Source organism: Crotalus tigris, unplaced genomic scaffold (assembly GCF_016545835.1).
Source record: "Crotalus tigris isolate CLP2741 ecotype Arizona unplaced genomic scaffold, ASM1654583v1 scf7180000017754.2947050, whole genome shotgun sequence".
Classification (NCBI taxonomy): domain Eukaryota; kingdom Metazoa; phylum Chordata; class Lepidosauria; order Squamata; family Viperidae; genus Crotalus; species Crotalus tigris.
The window spans coordinates 1,371,001-1,391,560 of record NW_024096616.1 but is presented as its reverse complement, the minus strand read 5'-3'; the positions used below and the strand labels follow the sequence as shown (position 1 = coordinate 1,391,560).

The 20,560-nt window shown below is 43.9% G+C and overlaps 1 protein-coding gene across 2 annotated transcripts in view; it reads left to right on the top strand.

The window, feature by feature from the left end:
• PDGFRB (platelet derived growth factor receptor beta) overlaps positions 1-20,560 on the top strand; it is a 95,195-nt gene that overhangs the window by 44,280 nt on the left and 30,355 nt on the right. For both annotated transcript variants that reach the window (XM_039340875.1, XM_039340876.1), the window contains 5 exons: positions 1,199-1,281; positions 10,190-10,465; positions 11,033-11,299; positions 12,580-12,722; positions 14,805-14,973. In XM_039340875.1, the coding sequence (XP_039196809.1) occupies positions 1,230-1,281; positions 10,190-10,465; positions 11,033-11,299; positions 12,580-12,722; positions 14,805-14,973 (907 nt within the window). In that variant the 5' untranslated portion in view covers positions 1,199-1,229. The remainder of the gene's footprint in view (positions 1-1,198; positions 1,282-10,189; positions 10,466-11,032; positions 11,300-12,579; positions 12,723-14,804; positions 14,974-20,560) is intronic.

Genomic DNA, 20,560 nt, shown 5'->3' with positions numbered 1-20,560 from the left:
GTTGAGAAGGCAACTAAATATGCCCGAAGATCCACCTAAGTTTCCCAGAATCATGTTTTTCAGTCATGTTGCAAATTAAAGCACCCCATTAAAAAAACAAAAGCTAATCTCAGAGGCATAAGTTGTTGCCTGCATGGCAATAAATCTGGGATAACAGGAACTAACAAAAGTATCAGATGATGGTATCACAAGTTCTTTATTCTGTTCCCTTCAAAAGTAAGGATACCTGCAAAAGACTTTCCTAGAATGTTGCAAATTTTTTTTCCCCAAATCCTTTTTCTGTTGGTGTTCTTCCATCGGGAAAATGATACAGACTCAAAGCCTTACCTGAGAAGGCAATCTGCTCACTCTAGTTTCTTGATGCTCAATTTTTCACTTATAAAGTGGAAGTAGAACTTAAATATGCCACAAACATTTACTTATGGGCACTTTGCAAATATGAGTATACCTACCTAAACACACATGCTGTTTCAAAGACAGGAAAAAGGACTTCAGAGTATGCTATGGAACAATTCTTTATCTTCAAGTCCAAAGGTCTACATAGCCCAAATAAGTAGCATTGGTTGTCATCCATCTAGAGAACATGTGTGGGACTCGGAACATGAATCACCACATACAAAAAAGGGAAAAAGTAAAATATAGTGGTTTTCGTAGGTATACAACTCATTCAGCTGCTATGTCCAAATTGTAAAGTAAATTGACCTCAGATGACATAAGAAATTATGAAAAGTGGTCACAAGATGCTTCTTATCTCATTACATTGGGATGTTGTGGTTATGATTCAGTGCCAGCACTTTTCCAAAACTAAAGTTGTGCAAGCTTAAAGCTGCTGCTTGGATTTTGTGACTTCTTCCCACAACAATGAGCTCTAAGCCCTATTAAACCAATATTGTTAAGAGGATAAAAAGCAAGAAACGTCATCTATTTTCTTGAATCGGTACCAAGTGCAAAGATTTGCATTGTGGAGGTATTTGACACCAATAGTGATTTTTCAAACTAAAGGCAAGGTTAGCTTGAATTTTGTTTGCCGATTGCTTCTCTCCATTAAAGCGGATAGCCACTACCTTGGCTGCCATATACAACTCCAATTAATTAGTTATTAATTTAATATTCATTAAATTAATATGGCTCTAATATATTAATATTTATTAATCTACTCTTGGCCATGGCATCACTGGTTTTGGTTTTCTTTTTACAGAGTACTACATGAAACAGAACTGACAGCCACGATGCCTGCTTTCTTTCAGAAGATGCTAGTCTTCTTGGTCCTCTTTCTCACAAGTAAGCAAACACCTGGGCATATTATGGATGTACAAATGCTTCTATGTAAAGTACTCACAAAACTTCCACTTTGTACAGAAAGAGGCTGTGATTGGCTATCTTTCATGTAGGGAAAAAAGAAATTCTCCTGAATCACATTTTGTGACATTGTCAATATACAGTAGCTTTGACATCTTAATCTTTAAAAAATAGTATTTGCTTCTAAGCTGCAACATGCACTTTGCCTTGTGCACGCATGTACACACACACACACACACACACACACACACACACACACACACCACTTCTGTAACTCAAGCTTACAGAATTTATTATATTAAACAAAAGTCAGCCAATTCAGCACCCACTTAATATATAAGTCCCATGGATTTCCATGAAAATTACTTCAATGTTGATCACCATTTTTGGTTAGCCACCCAAAGAGTAGTAGTGTCAGATATAATCAATTAAAGTTGAAGTCCAAAGAGAGGAGCCCTGCTGTATATGTTGAAAAAATACCTTTTTCTCTGGATCCAAGTCAGTTGAAAATAATGTGCTTTGTTTCAGTAGGAACATGAATTCAAAAAGGAATTCTAACAATCCCCATTTTTACCTCTGACAATCTGATTCTCTTTTTCTAATTGCAGTGTCTGTTTTACTAAAGATGAGACCAGGATCATAAAAAAAAAACATTCTCAGCTGACTTCTACATCTCTAGCAGGTGTTTGATGAGTATAGGTAAAAGCAGATGCAGGTTACCTTACGAAAAATGCTCCTTTCTCAGAACAGAGAAAGTTCGTGTAGAAGAGAGAAAGTGTAGATTTCCAACCTCAAAGTGAGCGTAAAATAGAGATCAGAAAGAATATGAAATAAGAATGGAAATGGAAGTTATGTTATAAATAGATGTAAATATGTATATAAATATATAAATAGTATTAATAGAATTAGGTCCCTGAGGATAGAGGATGATGAGGTGATGGTGTCTTTTGACGTCGTCTCCCTCTTCACCTCTATCCCACAGAATTTAGCTGTCACAACAATTAAAGACTTTCTCCATCGTAAGGGACCAGGACAGCACCAGGACTCTCTCTGCCCTGATGACCTTGTGGATCTTTTGGGATTGTGCCTGAAAACTTACTTTACGTTTCAGGGCATCACATATGAGCAGATAAAGGGCACCCCCATGGGATCCCCAATTTCGAGCATTATAGCCGAGGCTGTCTTGCAGCAGTTGGAGCACGTAGCGATGGCCCAGTATCATCCAAAGTTCTGGGCCCGCTACATGGATGACACTTTTGTCGTCATTAAAAGGAGTCAGAAGACTGACTTTGTGGGCATATTTAATTCAGTGTGTGCGGACATACAGTTTACGGAAGAGGACCAGGGTAAGTTGGCATTTCTAGATGTCTTGATCCATCGCCAACCAGATGGAACCTTGAGGACCAAGGTCTACCATAAGCCCACACACACTGATAGGGTTTTACACTATTACAGCAATCACCCGGTGGCCCACAAAGTCAGCTGTATTAGAACGCTCTTCAAGAGAGTGGACTCCCACTGCAATACAGCCAAAGCCAGAGTGGAAGAAAGAAAACATCTCTTCCACATCTGCAGGCATAATGGGTACCCAACTAAGTTCATCAAACGCCATGGTGCAGTGTCCAGAGCCCCTAATAGTTTACAGACAGGGACCTTACCATCCCAGACGACACGTGTTACCCTCCCCTACATTAGTAACGTCTCAGAGGCCACAGCTAGGTTGTTGGCACCCTACAATGTGAGGGTGGCACACAAACCTAATTGGACGTTACGCTCATGCATCATGAGACCTAAGGATCCACTCCCCACTGCGGAAAAATCTGGGGTCATATATAAGATCAGTTGTCATGATTGTCCCAGTAACTATGTGGGTGAGACCTCAAAAAGGGTCAAAACAAGGATCCAGGAACACAAGCTGGCCATAAAAAGAGGGGAGCAGTATTCCCAAATTTTAACACATATGATGGAGTCTGGGCATAAGTTTGACTTCGACGGTGTAAGGGTGGTTGCCAGTGACATCACAAAAAGTGGCAGATTACTCAAGGAAGCCTAGCTCTCAGGTGAAGAGTCGATCAATCGGCATGTGGACCTGTGACCAGCGCACTTGGCGCTGAGGCCGTGGGAAGCGTGTACCTGACCATCATGGGGAAGACGATTTAATAACAGAAATTTTATCCCTCCACCGGAGAGGGCCAGCATCCGAGAAATTGGTGACCGACGGCCCAAGAGCCCCTCAGCTGCGAGGATAGGGACGCACCCGTCACGAATGAAGAAGCCCATCGACATCAAGGATTCAACCTTCAACAACCTAGACATCCCTCCGTACCGTGGGGGATGCTTGGAAGAGAAGACGGTGTGCACATCGATTGGAATACAACGTAGTTGCCACTTGAGGAATTGTACCAACCCCCCCACTCCTGCGGAGGCTTCCATGGCTGCCAGCTTGTGCACCTATCCATCAGAGATGCATCCATACCCACGGAAAGCGGTAAGAACGTTGAATGGCGGAGGGACGATAATGCATGAGTTGGGACCTCCGCTGAACCCGATGCATCTGAAGGGAGTCATACCCCCCAAGGGCACACAAGGAGAAAGTAACCGCAATCTTCCCACCTTAGGAATGACCACACGCTCTTGAAGAGAAGTGCAACGAATGGAGGAAAGTGAAAGCATGGCCACTGGATTGAGACCTGCATCGAGACCTACGAGGGGGAAGGGCGAGGGATATCGACCAGGTGGAGTATTGAAACAGCTACCCCTGAGAGCACCTGCTGTCTCGGTGATCGGACAACAGGAACTACGGATCAGTCCCCGCAACGAGTTAGGGGCCATTAAAAAGGGGAGGACGAACGCTGTGAGAAGTAGTGGTGGTGAGAACATCGAAAGGAATGTTAGATGGTGAGAGTGTGTGATATGATAATGATGATGACGGACGTCAAAGGGGTGGAGGGGGGAAGAGATCCGTCCGCATGGAACACCCCAAAGAAGAGGGAGGAGGAAACAACCTGATGATGATGAACGTGTGCTGGACTGGAGAAGGACTAAATGCCCTCCTGATTTACAGGCACAGAGAAATGGGGGAGTAAGTGTTAATGCACATGTGGATAAGGGCAGCAAGGATAAACTACCTAGTTTTATAGGGATTACGATGGGGACAATGATTGGCCGGCCAGGACCCATCACGAGGTCTAGGAGTCGAGCACAGATGCTAGCTTGTTTATAAATGGTTTCTCCCATTGACCTGTATATACCCTGAAGATGTTGGCAGGAGCCAGCAAAAGCTCGGTCTCTTTTTATTAAAACTTTTATTGTTTGATACTTTCCTGGTGATCACGTTTTTATTGTTTAATATGTAAATAGTATAAAATGCAATATGTAAGTAGTATAAAAGATCAATGGCTAGGAAGATATATGGTATATGGTGTATGGTATAATATGTATGGCAAAATAACAGCCAGAAAAGTCACACTGTGTTCAACCTGTTTTTAAATGTTTACTTAATAAAAACTTATTTTAAAAAAATGCTCCTGTGAAACTTCCACAAGCATTTTTGTTTCTTAAATGACAAATCTAGGATTCATTAGGTGCCGGGGGGGGGAGGGAAAAAGAGAGAGCAGGCCTCAGATTACTTTAAACTCCTAATATTTTTCCCATCTTCTTTTCCTTCTCTCAAAAGAAGGAAAGAAAGAGCAGTTGGGCACTGCCAGGACACAGAGACACTGCAGTTCTTGAGTTGGGATCATCTTAGGAGCTTGAAAGTTGTATGGGTTTCCTGCAGTGGTCTGTTAAATAAACGGAAAGATGGCAGCTAGAGAAGCTGTCTCAGAGACATCCTTAAGACTGGGGACTCATAAAATAAAGATGCAGAACCTGGGTCAACATGACAGCTTCCAATTTCCAAGAGCTTTGCCACTGTTGCTCTCTTAAATCCTATCCCTAAATCTTAGTGCTTCATTAAGTTCCATTGCTGACTTTCTCTACACCCTGTTTTATTTCTGCAATAATTATACCTTTTTGTCTTTTGAATTTATAAATAAAATAACAGTCAAGAACAGGGTGAGAATACTATGATTGAAGAGAATATTCTGCAGAGCAGTCCAAAGTCTATTTATATGTGGGAAAAATAAAAGCAAGCTAAGGGCATTTGTTTATTTTTATTTTTTAAAAGGAGGAGCTTCTTTGAGTTGTATTCAGAAATCCACTAACTGGAGGTGTATGAGTGAGTGAATGTGAATGGTTGAAGGGAATGGCAAACTCCGAAAGGAAGGAGATAAAGATTGGAGAGGGAAGATCATCTCAGGGGTTCTTGGACATGGCAACACATAAAGGTGGTGACAGGCATTGATTGTTATGGGAGCCATAGGGCAGGCCGTTGCATCAAAAGATGCCACCGATGCTTAGTACCATGTTCTGATGCCCTGAGCTCACTCTCAGCCTCTGGAAACCCTTTGAGGCCTTGTGATTTGGCTGTTGCTAGTTAATGCCAAGTCAGTTACTAGTAAGGTTCCCTCATCCAAGACTTTATTGAGGAGGAGCGAGCTGACCTGGCAGACATCACTGAGACCTGGCTGACTCCGGAAGAAGGTGGCTCCATTCTCAGAGATGTGCCTAGCTGGGTTAGGCTTTGCTACCAGCCAAAAGGGTAGGGCAGGGGAAGTAGGATGGCAGTAGTCATTCGAGAATCTCTTTTGACCTTCAGGGGCCTTTCTTCCCAAGTTTCTGGCTGGGAAACTTGGGAAGCTGGGTTTATGGGACCTGTTCCTGAAGCTGAGCTCATGGGATCCGTTAAGAGCTGCAGGGTTTGACATTAACTGGAGGGGGGGTTCCGTTGGTGGACGGAGCAATGACAGCTGCTGGAAGCAATGGCAAAAGCCTTCAGTGGCATGCTGGGGACTCAGCTGGGCAGCGGTAGCCCTCTGGAGGCCCAGGAGCCGGCTGCTGCCCAGCCAACATGCAAAATGATAGGGGACGGCCGGAACTTCCTGTTTTGCCAGTTCAGCTGTTGGTGGTCTGCCGAACAGCTGATTGGAGGAGAAAACGGCGGGGGCTTTTGAGTCTGTTCCTGGTCCTTGCTTTTCCTTGCTGCCAGGCTTGTAAACTGCATGACTGAGTCCCAGACAGGCTGCTTGCTAGAAGAAGAGGGACACTGCTGTGGGATGATTGCTCCTAATATCACTCTGGATGGTGGTTAGTTGGGCGGGGGCGGGTCCAGGCGGAACACAGTATCCATCTATTTAGGGCGCTGGGAGATGGTAGCTCCCATTGCTGACTTTATTTTGCGATTGCTGGTTAACACTTCATAAGCCAAAGTGTGTCGTTACTTTCCCAGCCTGAATAAACCAAGTTTTCCTTGGTCCCAAAGTGACTGTGTTTCTGTTGGACTCAGGTCTGGGTTTGGGACCTTTGACAGAAAGTCAGCGCTCCTCTTTTCTGTCCCTACCCATTTTCCTTGGTGGTTCCTGATTGTGGACTGTGCAGGTACAGGGGAGATGGCTGAGGGTACTGAGCCGACAGTGGATGTGGGAGAAGTGGTAGAGCTGGTTGTGGCAGATGTGGCAACACCAGAGGCTGTGGAAGACAGCACTCAGCCAGCGGTATGGTGTGTGAGACCAGACCAGACATGCCAGTGGTTGATGCACGGTTGGCCTCAGAGATGGTGCAGGAGATGGGTTCCTCAGGGGAGTGGGGGCAGAACTCGGCTGTGACCGGCCCTGCGGCCCACCAACTGTCCACGCCGGGCGTTCCCAGACCCAGTTCACTGAGTGGCGGGAGAGGCGGTTGACCGATAATGATGAAGGGGAGTAGAGTTACTCTACAGCTCTGGGAAGTTACACAATGGACATATTGCGAGAAAGATTCGGAGAGGCCAGATTCTGGGATGCCCCTGCATGGCCATATTGGGGGGTTGGAGCTGAGGCTGTGGGCTGGCAGTGAACAGGGTCTCAGCCAGCTTAGATGTCACAAATGTGGTTCTGGTTGGCTAGCCCAAAGCTCAAGTTGGATGCCGGTCCCAGTCATGCATGCGATGCCCTGCAGGTGAGAGCTTTAGAATAGAGCTCATCCCTGGCTGCCTCGGCCAAACAACCGCAGACATCGTGGGAAGGAAGTATGACATTGGGGCTTGGTGGGGCCCCGCCAAGGGACAGATTCCAGTGACCTGTCCATCAGCCCAGCGGGGCCCAGGTTCTAGAGGTCAGAACCTTCAGCAGGCCAATGGCACATTGCAGGATTCCAGGTGGCCCATGGGATTTTGGCCCCAGGGTGTGTCTTGGGGTCCTCTGCCCTTGCAGGCTACATTTGATGGGGATCCAGACCGCCTAGCACTGTTTCTCAGCCAGGCCATCAGCCACCTGGACTAATATGCCCAGTTCTACCCTTCACAGTGGACTATGGTGGTGGAAGTGACTGCAACGCTGCAGGGTGAAGCCATGGAATGGGTGGCAGACCTGAACAGTGAACACGCAAGGGAGTTGGCGGATGCAGGTCTCTTCCTGGAAGCTTTATGTGCTCAGTTTGAGGATTGGTCTCATGCCCAACGAGCAGAAGGAGATTTATTTGCAAATAAATCTTGAATAATAGTCTCCCTGCCTGAGCTGCTGGAGGCCAACTCAGAGTTAGTAGTGGAGTTTTCCAGGCTTATGGTCCTGAGGGACTTCAATCTGCCACCTGTGAGTTTGGCCTTGGAAGGCATCCAGGAGATCGTGGCTACCATAGCAGCCATGGGCCTAATCAAAATCATCTTGAGTCCAACTCAGGACAATAGTCACATGCCAGATATGATCTGCTTGTCAGAGTAATGGCAACATGACTAGTGGTGGACCTCTTGGTATTCCCCTTTTCATGGTCAGATCATGCCCTGTTGGCCTTCAGATTCTCTTATGCTGTCCCTTCCACAGGGAGGCCAGACCCATTCGAGCAATCTGTCCCTGGCAACTAATGGATCCAAAATGGCTTCCAGAGGGAACTGGAGAATATCCTGGGGCTTTGCTGCACATTCCTGCCAAATCTCTGGTAACATCCTGGATTCACAGGGCAGCCAAAGGTTTGGACAGGGTCATGTCTTTATGACCTCTCTTGACCCATCACTCACAACTCTTCCCATGGTTCACAGAGGAGCTTAAGGTTCAGAAAAGGGTTAAAATGCTGCTGGAGGAAAATGAAGGATGACTCTAACTAGATACACTTAGAGCCACTATTAAGGCCTACTTTGTGGTGGTAAACCTTATTATTTATCCACCCCATTGCATCCGCAGAGTGTCCTTCAGCAGCCCTGTTCAGGGTCATCCAGTCCCTCCAGGGACAGGAGAGCTCAGGTGATCATCTTTAGGAACCCATGTGTGGTGCAGATCCATGTGAGATACCTGGGGAAAGATCTTGTACATTTATCTGAGAACAGTTCAAATCCTGTTGGACTTGACGAAGTGGACAGGGTCCTTGATGCCTTCAGTGCAACCACTATCAATTAGATCTTGTTCTTCCTGGTTGGTGAAAGATTCCAGGATGGTGACAGCCAGTTGGGTTCAGGCAGTGATAAATTCTTCACTGCACATGACTCTACAACTCTCTAAAGTTACTCTGTAAACTTACAACTCTGTGAAGTTACTCATTGTGAGGACATCTGACCAGAAGTATGCATCTGAGCAAGTGTAGTCTTAAAAACAGCAGTAGTTTGAATACAGCAGTAATTCATCCTAGTAAGTGGTTATGTGGTTGCAATGTCTGGTTTAGTTCATTGCAACACTTGTTTTGCAGATGGAACTCTTTGTGGGGCTTTTTAAAAGTTTGGGTACTGTCCTATTTGTACGCAAATTGCTAGTTTACATGGACAGATTGCTTGTCTTTAATTTATGCTCTTCAGGTTGAAATTTGGTGACCGACTCAGCTGATATGTTCTATTGAGTTGCCCCTCTATCAGCCCCCTTTTCAACAAAGACCCTGCAGGAGAAGGACAGTATGGGCAACTGTTGGATCTGGCAGAGTAAGAGTGTGACCATAAACATGATGCTTTTGGTGTGCTCCTGCATAATAGTATCCATATGAAGTTCAGTAGGGATACTAACTAAGGTGACAAGTTCAGATGTTTGCGGTGATGATGACTGAACTGGGATTGTAATCTGCAAGGAAAAAGAAGTCTTGGATAAGGAAGGTCTGCATCAGGTGTTGCAAATCAGCAACATATAGTGCGTAGATTATCTAAAAAGAGAAGCTATCTTCTAGTTAGTGACTCAACTGTAAGAAGTGTATTTAAGAAAGGATGTGGAGGTTTTGAAAGAGGTAAGGTATTTGCCTGGTGCTACTGCCAGCGGAGAAAAGAGGCACATTGTTAAGATTTGTAGGAAACAATTCAGGAAAATGCTGTCTACTGTATCATTTCCCATGGATTTCCTGGCAATTTTCATTTTCATTTCACATCCTTAGCTTGTTTAGATTTCTTCAACACAAATCACAGCAGACACTTCAGTAACAAGGGTCAAAATTAATGGGTCAAAATATGCCATGTTCTAGGAAGAAAAAATATCCTTATTATACTGGAGTTTTCCAGTTCTGTACACAATGCCTGAATTATACTCACATCATGCAATTACTCATAATTTATTGTTCTGCTGGAGACCAATCTCAGGCTCTTCCTAGATGGAAAAGGCATTAGATGGAAAACAAGACCTTTTCATTCATGACTATGCATTCATTTTTAATCAAATGACTGGCTGGCTTCTAGCCCCTACCTCCAAATGAAAAATGACTTTGCTTTTCAAGCAGTTCAAATATTTAGATTATACAGAAACATGTTGCTTTGTTTTTATCCCTGTCCTTACATTCATCTCTGCACACTCTTCTGCTATCCCCTATGTTCTGTCTCTTGCTAATTTGATTTCCAAATTATCTCTTAAAGGTGTGAAAGAAATCAGCTCCCTGGAAATCACTCCCAGTGCCCACGAAGTTGTCCTCAATCTCTACACTGATTTTACTCTGAAATGTTCAGGCCACAATGAGGTTTTATGGAAAACAGACAACAAGCATACCAAACTAGACACTGTCCTGGAGAAAAGGGGCACCATTTTTTTTAACACCCTCACATTAAGGAACTTGACTGGTTTAAACACAGGTGAATATTCCTGTGCCGACAATCAAGTCCTGGATGAAAAGGCCATCTACATTTTTGTACCAGGTATTGGTGATTGCATAACTTTGATACTTCTAATCGTGTAACTTATGCTTCAGTTGTATGCATGCATTTGGTTCTGTCTGGCCTTGAGGATATTGTATACTTCTCCCGCTGTATTGAAATTGCCTGCAGCCAGAGGCAGCTGAAAGGAAAGAGAGAGAGGGAGAGAGAGAGAGAGAGAGAGAGAGAGGGAGGGAGGGAGGGAGGGAGGGAGGGAGGGAGAGAGAGAGAGAGAGCGCTTTGGTTGAAAGCTTGCCAGCATATGTGGGAGCTTTTGGGGAACACTGGCAATTATTAAAGAACTGTTTCTCTTGCCAGTTTACTGCTTTGCCTCCATGCGGGGCCCTGGGTCATCACACACATCTATTATATTGTGCAACAGTGTAAGAGAGAGGAACCAAGCCACGTCTCTGCCGAGAAAAAAAATCTTTGTTGGATTCCTTCTCCCCATTCCATACTGAGCTGCTCTGATCACAAGTAATATATCCCTTATTATTGCATCTAGGAGGCTGTTTGAGGCAATCAATCTAATCGATGACCAAATCAGCTTCTCTCCATTCTTCTTCATAGATCTCTCCATGCCTTTCCTACCAAGCACCCAAGAAGACACGTTTGTGTTCAGCACAGGCTACGATGAAGTCATTATTCCTTGCCGTGTGACAAATCCCAATGCTACAGTAGCTCTTTATGAAAAGAGGGTTAATGATCCAGTCCCTGGAATGTATTTTCCACAGCAAGGCTTTAAAGGCCAGTTCGAAGACAAGACCTACATCTGCAAGGCAACAATAGAAGATGAAGAGTTTGAATCTGAAACATTCTATGTCTACAACCTCCAAGGTGAATCTTTGATCAATATTTACAAGTTTTCACTATTACACATAGCATTAGCCAGTGTGTGGAGCAGAAAGGGTTTTCTGAATGAAAACATCATCTTAGGTAGGGGTGCAATAGCAATAGCACCTAGACCTATATACCGCTTCATAGTGCTAAGCAGTTTACAGAGTCAGCATATTGCCCCCAACAATCTGACTCATTTTACTGCCCTTGGAAGGATGGAAGGCTGAGCCAATCTTGGGCCGGTCAGAATCGAACTGCTGGCAGTTGGCAGAATTAGCCTGCAATACTGCATTCTAGCCTCTGCGCCACCCAACAACGGGAATGCCACACAGAAGAGAAGCCCTATTTGTTTTTTGTTTTTTTTAAAATGCTTATGCTCATTTGAAAAAGCAGACTCTGACATCATTCTGGTGGATGGAAATGACAGATCTTATGTATCTGTTTCACTAAAAATCTTGGGCAAGCTTTGCAAAATGATCCATCTTCTTTTAGAAAAAAATACTTCTGTTTTCAAGGAGAGCACATTCATTAAACAACTGAGAAGTGAACAGGTTGCAGTGGAAGCTAGATCATTACTTGCCAAAATGATGGACTACTCTTTGGCACTTGAGCAGAGCTGATATGTTTGTTATAGGAGGCTGATCAGTTTGATCCAAGCTATAATATTTAAGCTGCTTTGCATATAGGACATTTCTCTGATTATTATAATGTGAATTTATTTTTCTGATTGTTTCTCAATCTGAAGTTGAGGGATTGGTCACATCAGGTCACCTTGTTGATTTGCCAGAGCAGAAAGATACTCATATCTCCATTGTGGTTAAGTTCAGTGCCAGGCCAAGGCCTTTGCCCTGTTCTCCACAAGATTTTAAGACTTTAGGCTCTAATAGAAGAGAATGTATCTACCTCAGGGTTGAACTATGGAGTCCTTGGTGCTCTCTGAGCTTCGTTGTTGCTTGCAGACATTTTATTACCCAACTAGGTAACATAATCAGGCTAAGGGTGTTACCTAGTTGGATAATGAAACATCTTCAAGAAAACAACCAAACACAGAGTGCATCAAGCACTCCACTTAGGGTTTCTTCTTGTAGTCCTGTACTGGGCTAGTTATTATTCAGTGTTAACATCTTATGCTTTAATATTGGAGTTTTCAAATTGTCCAACAAAAAACAATTTTCTCACACTGAGATAGCCGCATATTGATTGAGCTTGTTGCAACTGTTTTTCTATATAAGTTGGTGTGAGCTAACTTTCTTCCTATTCATTGTTTTGTTCTTCCACAGTTTCTTCTTCTCCTACATCCTTAATCAACATTTCTATCAGTGCAGTGCAAACTATTTTGAAACAAGGCGAAAATATCATTGTGACATGTACAGTAAGAGGTATTGAATTGATTCGTTATACCTGGAGTTATCCTGGACAAATGGTAAGCAAGTAGACATGGATCTTTGTACATGTATGTACACACACACACCTGTGTTTTCTAATTCCCACAACACTATCTTATGCCCTAGGATATCAAACCATGTAGTAGGGCTGTATTATTATTATTATCTTTATCTTTCCAATTAACTATTCCTTTTGCATCTTATGACTATCACTTTGTTGTTATGATTTATGCTGATTGTTTTAAATGATTCTGGCCACAGCCATCTTCACTTCATTTTTGTTGCCAATAACAATCACTGAGTGTTGTATCTTATGATTCATGATGATTGTATTATGATTATGATCATGATTTATCACCTGTTGCTTGTATGTACACCGAGAGCGAATGCACCAGAGACAAATTCCTTGTCTGTTCAATCATACTTGGCCAATAAAGAATTCTATTTCAATCATAGGAAATAAAATAGACTCCGAGATGTTTTCTCTACAGAAGTATGCTTAGACATTATTGCAGAATGGCAATTGAATATTTGGCCATCAAAGCAAAACAAAGACATTTCCTTTCTTAATTATTACAGAAATATCTGCAAACTTTCATTTTTAATCACAATAATGACAAAATGTGCATCATAACTCTAGCAAATCCATTCATGTTAGCCCCACCACAGGAAAAACCTAATCAGCTGTTGGTGTTAATTATATTTCTGCCCCTAGAATAATGGTCAATTATACAGAAATAGCCCAATAAGTAGTTTGGTCTGATCAATGTAAGCATTTATATGCCACTGTGAACATTTTGAATTGGCTTCAGAAGACGGCCAGCAAGAAGTGATTTCAACAGGTGGGTTATTGTGGACAACCAAAATGCTTCTGCATTCTGACCGACAACTATTTCTGGACCCACTTTCAAGCATGGGCTAAACAACATCTTTATAATTCTCCAATCTTGAGATTATTACATGATTCATCCAAACCAAGTCTTTCTCCTTTAGGTAGGAATGCACCTGGATTATCAGCAAATGCTGATAAAAGGCCCTCCTTGTCATTGAAGTTATGTGACTGTGCAGCATGAATGCAAGATCCAAGAGAGCTCCCAGATCCTTAAAGCAGAATGCTTTAAGGCATAGCTCTCTCAGAATTGGGTATGTCTAGTTTAACGAAGAGAAGGACAAGGGGGGACATGATAGCAGTATTCCAATATCTCAGGGGCTGCCATAAAGAAGAGGGAATTAAGCTATTTTCCAAAGCACCTGAAGGCAGGACAAGAAGCAACGGGTGGAAACTAATCAAGGAGAGAAGCAACCTAGAACTAAGGAGAAACTTCCTGACAGTGAGAACAATTAATCAGTGGAACAGCTTGCCTCCAGAAGCAGTAAATGCTCCAACACTGGAAGTTTTTAAGAAGAGACTGGACAGCCATTTGTCCGAAATGGTGTAGGGTTTCCTGCCCGAGCAGGGGGTTGGACTAGATGACCTCCAAGGTCCCTTCCAACTTTACTACTACTATTATTATTATTATTATTAGTTCCAGAAATTAGTAGCATCTTCTCAGCTCTGTCTCTTGCAAATTATTTGCAATTTAGAGACGTTTTTCTTCACTTCTTCTCTGGGTATGTGAGATTGGAATACTGCCTTGCAATATCAACACAGACGTTCTGCTGCAACTCATGTTTGTTTTTAAAAATATAACATGGAGGCTGAGAAAGATGTGCATTTTATCATCCAAAGTAGCAGATTTATATTTTTTTATTATCAAATATCCTCATCAAAGAAGTGTTCTACAAAAGAGAACTAGCATCCTGCTTCTTGAGGAGGGAAAGGTATACTGCAACTTTATCATATATATATATTTCAGGTTTGGTATTGGTATGTTTTCTCCTGAAGTCTTACGTATCATACGTGCTGGTTTGCCATGTAACCATCAGACATTATACTAACAACAGAGGAACAGTTGTCATAGACACAGTAAAGAAAATATATTTCCCTAAATGAAAAATAAACCCATTTAATTATTTGAGAATGTGTATGGTTACGTTCCTTGTTGTTTGAGCTTCGGAAATGCTGAATGGATTAGTATTGAGTATTACTTCCACTGCATTATGTTTACTGTCTTTCACAGGTAGGCAAAGAGGTAAAACCTGCGACAATTATTGTTCCAGGACATTATACTAGTTCTATCCTAACCATTCATAATGCAGACTCAAATGATCAGGGTCTATATGCATGTGAGGCCACGGACACCTATCATGGACAGAAAGAAGAACAAAGTATCTTTATCAGAGTGATTGGTATGTTGGATGAAATCTTTTTTCTTGTCACCAAGCTGATACCATATCTTCCTGAAATAACTTTTATGCTTTAGGCATTTTAGTAGTATGTAAATGCTGATTTTCATAGGCAACATTGGGGGAAAAAAATCTCTTTTCAGTTCATTCCAACTGAAAAATAATAATAATGTGTGAATTAGTTTACCAGTATCATTTTTTGTTTAAGAAATGCACATTTGTTATGAGGCTATAAACAACATTACAAGGCGTCCCTGTTAAAATGTTATATATTTTGCTCAAGATGTCAGCTTTTTTTCTGGAAAAAAGCATAAATTGCATGGCACAGGAGGTTTTTTTAAAAAAATTCTAAACTGGGATTGTGTTCCAGACACTGGTTTTCTTTCACAAAACTTTATGTGATAGATATGCCAAGCTTCAGCCCAAATTGCTCACAAAAATAGCAAAACAATATTTTCCTTATTAGTTGCCTGATAATTTCGTTCATTCAGAAACACTGAAAAATATTTGCTTGCAAAGTTTCTCAAAATGCCTCTTCTTTATGTTGAAGGGGAACTAAAATAAATCAAGGAATTCCTAGACAAAAGCCTGGTTTTGACATGAGAGGATTAACTTGGTGATTAGCCAATGTCATCACTGCAGTTGCCTAAAATCTTGATGCATTTTAGCTACTTTATAAGGAGGAACTTCTTTTTCAAAGCAGTTGCTCTCTCCAAAACAAGCAAGCCATCAAAAATAACAATTTTGCAGATCAGTTTGTCCCCTGCTAAAGAGCAGGGGAATTTTTTTTTCTAGTCTCCAAGAAAGCAAACAGATGTTCCAGGTTGTCTACTACAACTCACCCTGGACTAATCCAACACTGTAGGGAGGAGGTGACAAAAAGGATCCTCGAACTTGCTATGCTTTATATCTCATTTAAAAAGAAGGTAGTCTGGCAGTACACTACAAAGTTATTTTTATTCTGTGACCAGTTAGAATAAGACTTTTAAAAGAAGCTATAATTCTGGGAATGGTTTGATCCTGTTGCTCCTGAGCAAGCACATGTGCAAGCACATGTGTTGTAGACCCATGTCTCTCCTGCTTTGTGAAAGCTTCCCGGGAGGTGACAGGTGGGTGGACTCTGGCAGTGATTCATGCTTCCTTACAGGAGCAGGTACTGCCCCAGCACTTTAAGGAGGCTGTGGTCGGCCCTCTTCTCAAGAAGCCATTGCTGAATTCCACCCTGTTGGATAATTTCTGACCTGTCTCCAGTCTTCCCTTTTTGGGGAAGGTTGTTGAGAAGGTGGTTGCGCGGTAGCTCCACAGGTTTGTGGCTGAAACAAATTATCTAGACCCTTACCAGTCAAGGTTCAGGCCTCGATATGGGACAGAAATGGCATTGGTCACACTTTTTGATGATCTCTGGTAGGAGTGGGATGGGGTAGTCCATCCATCCTTGCTCTCTCTCAGTGGCTTTTGATACCATCGACCATGGTATCCTTCTGGAGCAGCTTCGGGGGTTGAGAGTGGAGGCCCTGTGCTATCCTGGTTCACCTCCTTCCTCTGTAGCCACTCTCAGTCGATGTTAATAGGAGGTGAGAGATCCAGCCCTCGCCCACTACTTTGCGGGGCCCAGCAGGGCTCGGTACTCTCTCCGCTCCTATTCAACATCTATATGAAGCCATTGGATGAGATCATCGTCACCATGGACTGAGATATCATCAATATGCTGATGATACTCAGCTGTATGTCTCAGCCTATGTGTGAGTTAAGCGATGCCATGATGTCCCTCTCACAGTGCCTGGAGGCTGTTAGGGGCTGGATGGGGAGCAATGGTTAAAATTGAACCCTGACAAGACCAAGTGGCTCTGGGTTTGGGGTTCTTTGGTCCATGGAGAATTGCCACATTTGATCTTGGATGGTGTGGCACTACCCCAAACAGTCCCTGTCATAATCTGGGGATACTCCTGGACTTGCAACTCCTACTCGAAAAGCAGGAGGCAGTCATAGCCAGGAGGGCCTTTGCGCAACTGAGGATGGTGCACCATTTGCTGGACTAGTCAGTTAGCTTAAGAACTATGTTAGTGTATTTAGCATTTAAAGGGTTAAATGTGGGAGGAGTTTAAAGTTATTGCAGGACATCCTGTTACATGCCAGGGTTGTAAAATCTTTTGTGTAACCAGCATGAGGATGCATGCATGGCATTTGCAACCACGTTAAGCTATGGAGATATGGAGAATTACTGCTTTTTACCTATGAAAAATTGATAGATATGCAAACACCGGACGTATCTTCAGCATAGTAAGTCTTTGCTTAGAATTCCTGGACAATAAATATGTGTTTTAAAACCATTTTCATTGAGTTAATGCTGTCTGGGCCAGAACTACAAAGCATCTTAGTTCAGGTTCCGGAATACACCAGTTATGCCCTTTCCTGGATCAACAATCCCTACTCATAGTCATTCATGCCTTAGTCACCTCCCGTCTTGACTATTGCAAAACACTCTATGTGGGGCTGCCCTTAAGAGCTTCCGGAATGCATGGTTTTGTGCAGACCTATCTGGCAAAAATATGGCACACAAGCAGTGTCCCCTAGTGGTCAAAGGGTGAACTTCACTGAAGTATCCACGCATGGAAGTAGCAACCCCTAGTGGTCAAAGAGTGAACTTCACTGAAATACCCACACACACAAGCAGCGACTTCTAGTAGTCAAAGAGCGAAGTTCACTGAATTTGCCTCAAAATAGCTAGGACAGAAGATTTCGTTCAACCAACCAACCTTGGCGAGCCACTCCAACCAGCCAGCCATGGAGAACTGCTGCAAACAGCCAACCTTGACTTGTACACAGAAACTGATGTCCAAGCTTCAGTGAGGCCAAAGACATCTCAGATACCCTATGACCTGAGGCAACAAAGAAAGCCCACAGAAGTCATGCGATCGCATCTGATATAAAAATGGAAGGCGTTCCGTGAACACCACGAAAGAAACTGGGAGAAATTACAGGAACTCTGCCAAGCGCCTAAAGAGGAGCTTTCTCTTGAACACACTGATTCATTGAAGTTTTTCTTCAAATGGAAAGACTACGGATGCTGTCTCGAAAAGGTCCAGTTGCAGCTAGGGGATCCAACACTCGAAAAGGAAATGGAAACAACTCAGGCTAATAAACAAGGAACATGAGTGGTTCCTAGAAGAAAATAACTTTCAAGCTACACATGAAAGAGACACTGTGGGAGAAGGCCGAGTCCGAAGCCTCCCAGCCACCACGGTCCAAGGAGCCCAGCAGAGTATCACAGCTTTTTCGGGTCTCAGGCACCTCCCGTCATCTAAGGCAGACATGTCAAACACAAGGCCCGCGAAGTGGTTTCATGTGGCCCGCAAAGCCATCCTGGAAACAGTGAAGGAACGGTCCCCTCTGCCTTGGCCCTGGCCCAGGCCAGCTGGGAGCCAATGTACAATTTTGTGGTGGCCATCTATGCTGAAATGCATTCAGTCTTAGCTCTATAAGCCCCCTCCCCTGCTTGGCCTGAGAGGAACAGTGAGGCTCCTCCAGTGGACTATGCCTTGGCACTTGCCCTGGTCCCACCCCCTTCTGCCAGGGACCCTCAGATCTATCCCACTCCTTCCCAGGCCCCCACAGGCACCCTTGACGTGAAGGATGTAGAGCTGGCCACATCCACCCAGTAGGCCACACCCACTCCATCCATGCCCACCCAGTAGGCTTCACCCACCCTGGCCACACCCACCTGGCCTCCTGAGGGCAACCGCAATGCTGATGCGGCCCTCAATGAAATTGAGTTTGACACCCCTGCTCTAAGGTATCTTCCCACCTCACCAGCGTGTCACAACTACCTTCTGTCTCAGGCGCCTCCCATCACACCAAGGTGTCTTCTCATCGTAGTCATGCTTCCCGAGTTTCCAGGGCAGAGAGCCTAGCTGCCCAACTTGCGCAAGCATGAATAGATGCTGCAGAGACAACCGCAGTTCTATGCGTCACAAGGGAACAGCAGCTATTAAAGGACAACATGGCCAACTGGAGGCCAAACAAAAGGAAGAGATGGCAAATATGGCCCTGGATCAGGCCAGACAGAAGGACGAGATGGCCAAACTGGAGGCCAAACAAAAGGAAGAGATGGCAAATATGGCCCTGGATCAGGACGAGATGGCCAAACTGAAGGCCAAACAAAAGGGAGAAATGGCCAGGGCTCAGGCCAGGCTTGAGCTTCTGCAACAAGAACAGGAGGCAGCCAGAAACGTGGCAACACAATCTGAGAAGAGTCATGAACAAGAAGCCCGAAATGAAAACACATCTAGGAGAATTCATGGAAAAGATGTTCCAGAACGGACACGCAGAGCCTGCCCCACCAATGAAAGAAGATGAAGAATGCTGATACCTACCATTCTTTGGAGTGTAACACCCACAAAAGTCAGGGCAGATAAGAGTAGTCTTCGATGCCAGTGCACAACACCAAGGCATCTCTTTGAACAAGATCCTTCTTACAGAGCCTGACCTCATCAACAGTCTGCTTGGAGTGCTCATCCACTTCAGAAAGGAAGCTGTGGCAGTCATGGCTGACATCCAGCAGCTGTTTTATTCGTTCTATGTCAGGGGAGATCATTGCAATTACCTGCGCTTCCTGTGGTTCAGCAATGACCAACACAACCAGCAGGTAACCGAATACAGAGTTACAATACAGTGCACGTCTTTGGAAACGGTTCTTCCCCCACAATCACTAACTACAGCCTGCAATGCACTGCCAGTATAGGTGAAGCCGAATACGGTGCAGACACCAGACACTTCGTAGAATGGGACTTCTATGTCGATGACAGCTTAAAATCTGTACCCACTCCAGCAGAAGCTATAGACCTAATAAAAAGGACTCGCCAGATGTTGGTGGCAGCTAACCTTAGGCTACACAAAATTGCATCAAACAGCAAAGAAGTGTTGGCAGCCTTCGATCCTAAAGACCATGCTAAAGGTGTAAGGGACCTCGACTTTGGTACAGATGATCCTCACTTCCAACGTAGTCTCAGTTTGTGTTGGGACTTGAAGAAGGACATCTTCACCTTTAGAACCCCGGCAAAGGACAACGCTTTCACAAGAAGAGGAGTCTTGTCCACAGTAACCTGCTTGTTCGACCCTCTAGGTTTTGCTGCACCCATAACAATCCAAGGAAAGCTTCTTCTGCACTCACTCTCCCAACACGCCACAGATTGGGACAAGCTGCTTCCACCAGAGCACAAGCAAGAGTGGGAGATGTGGTGCAGATCCCTGAGTTGCCTCCAAAGCGTCCACATACAGCGCACGTTTGTTCCCCTTCCACTTGCCGCCACAACGAAGAAGAAGCTGCAAGTGTTCAGACGCTTCAATGAAGGCAATAGCAGCTGTAGGATATATCAAAGTGTACAGTGGGGAGAGCTGCAGCGTCGGTTTCGTCATAGGAAAGGCAAAGCTAACACCACCACAAAGTCACACCATTAGAACTCTGCGGTGCCGTCTTAGCTGTAGAAATAGCAGACCTGATAACAAAGGCGATGGACCTTGAATTACAGTCCACCACTTTCTATACAGACAGCAAGGTCGTGTTAGGCTACATCCACAACCGAAGTAGACG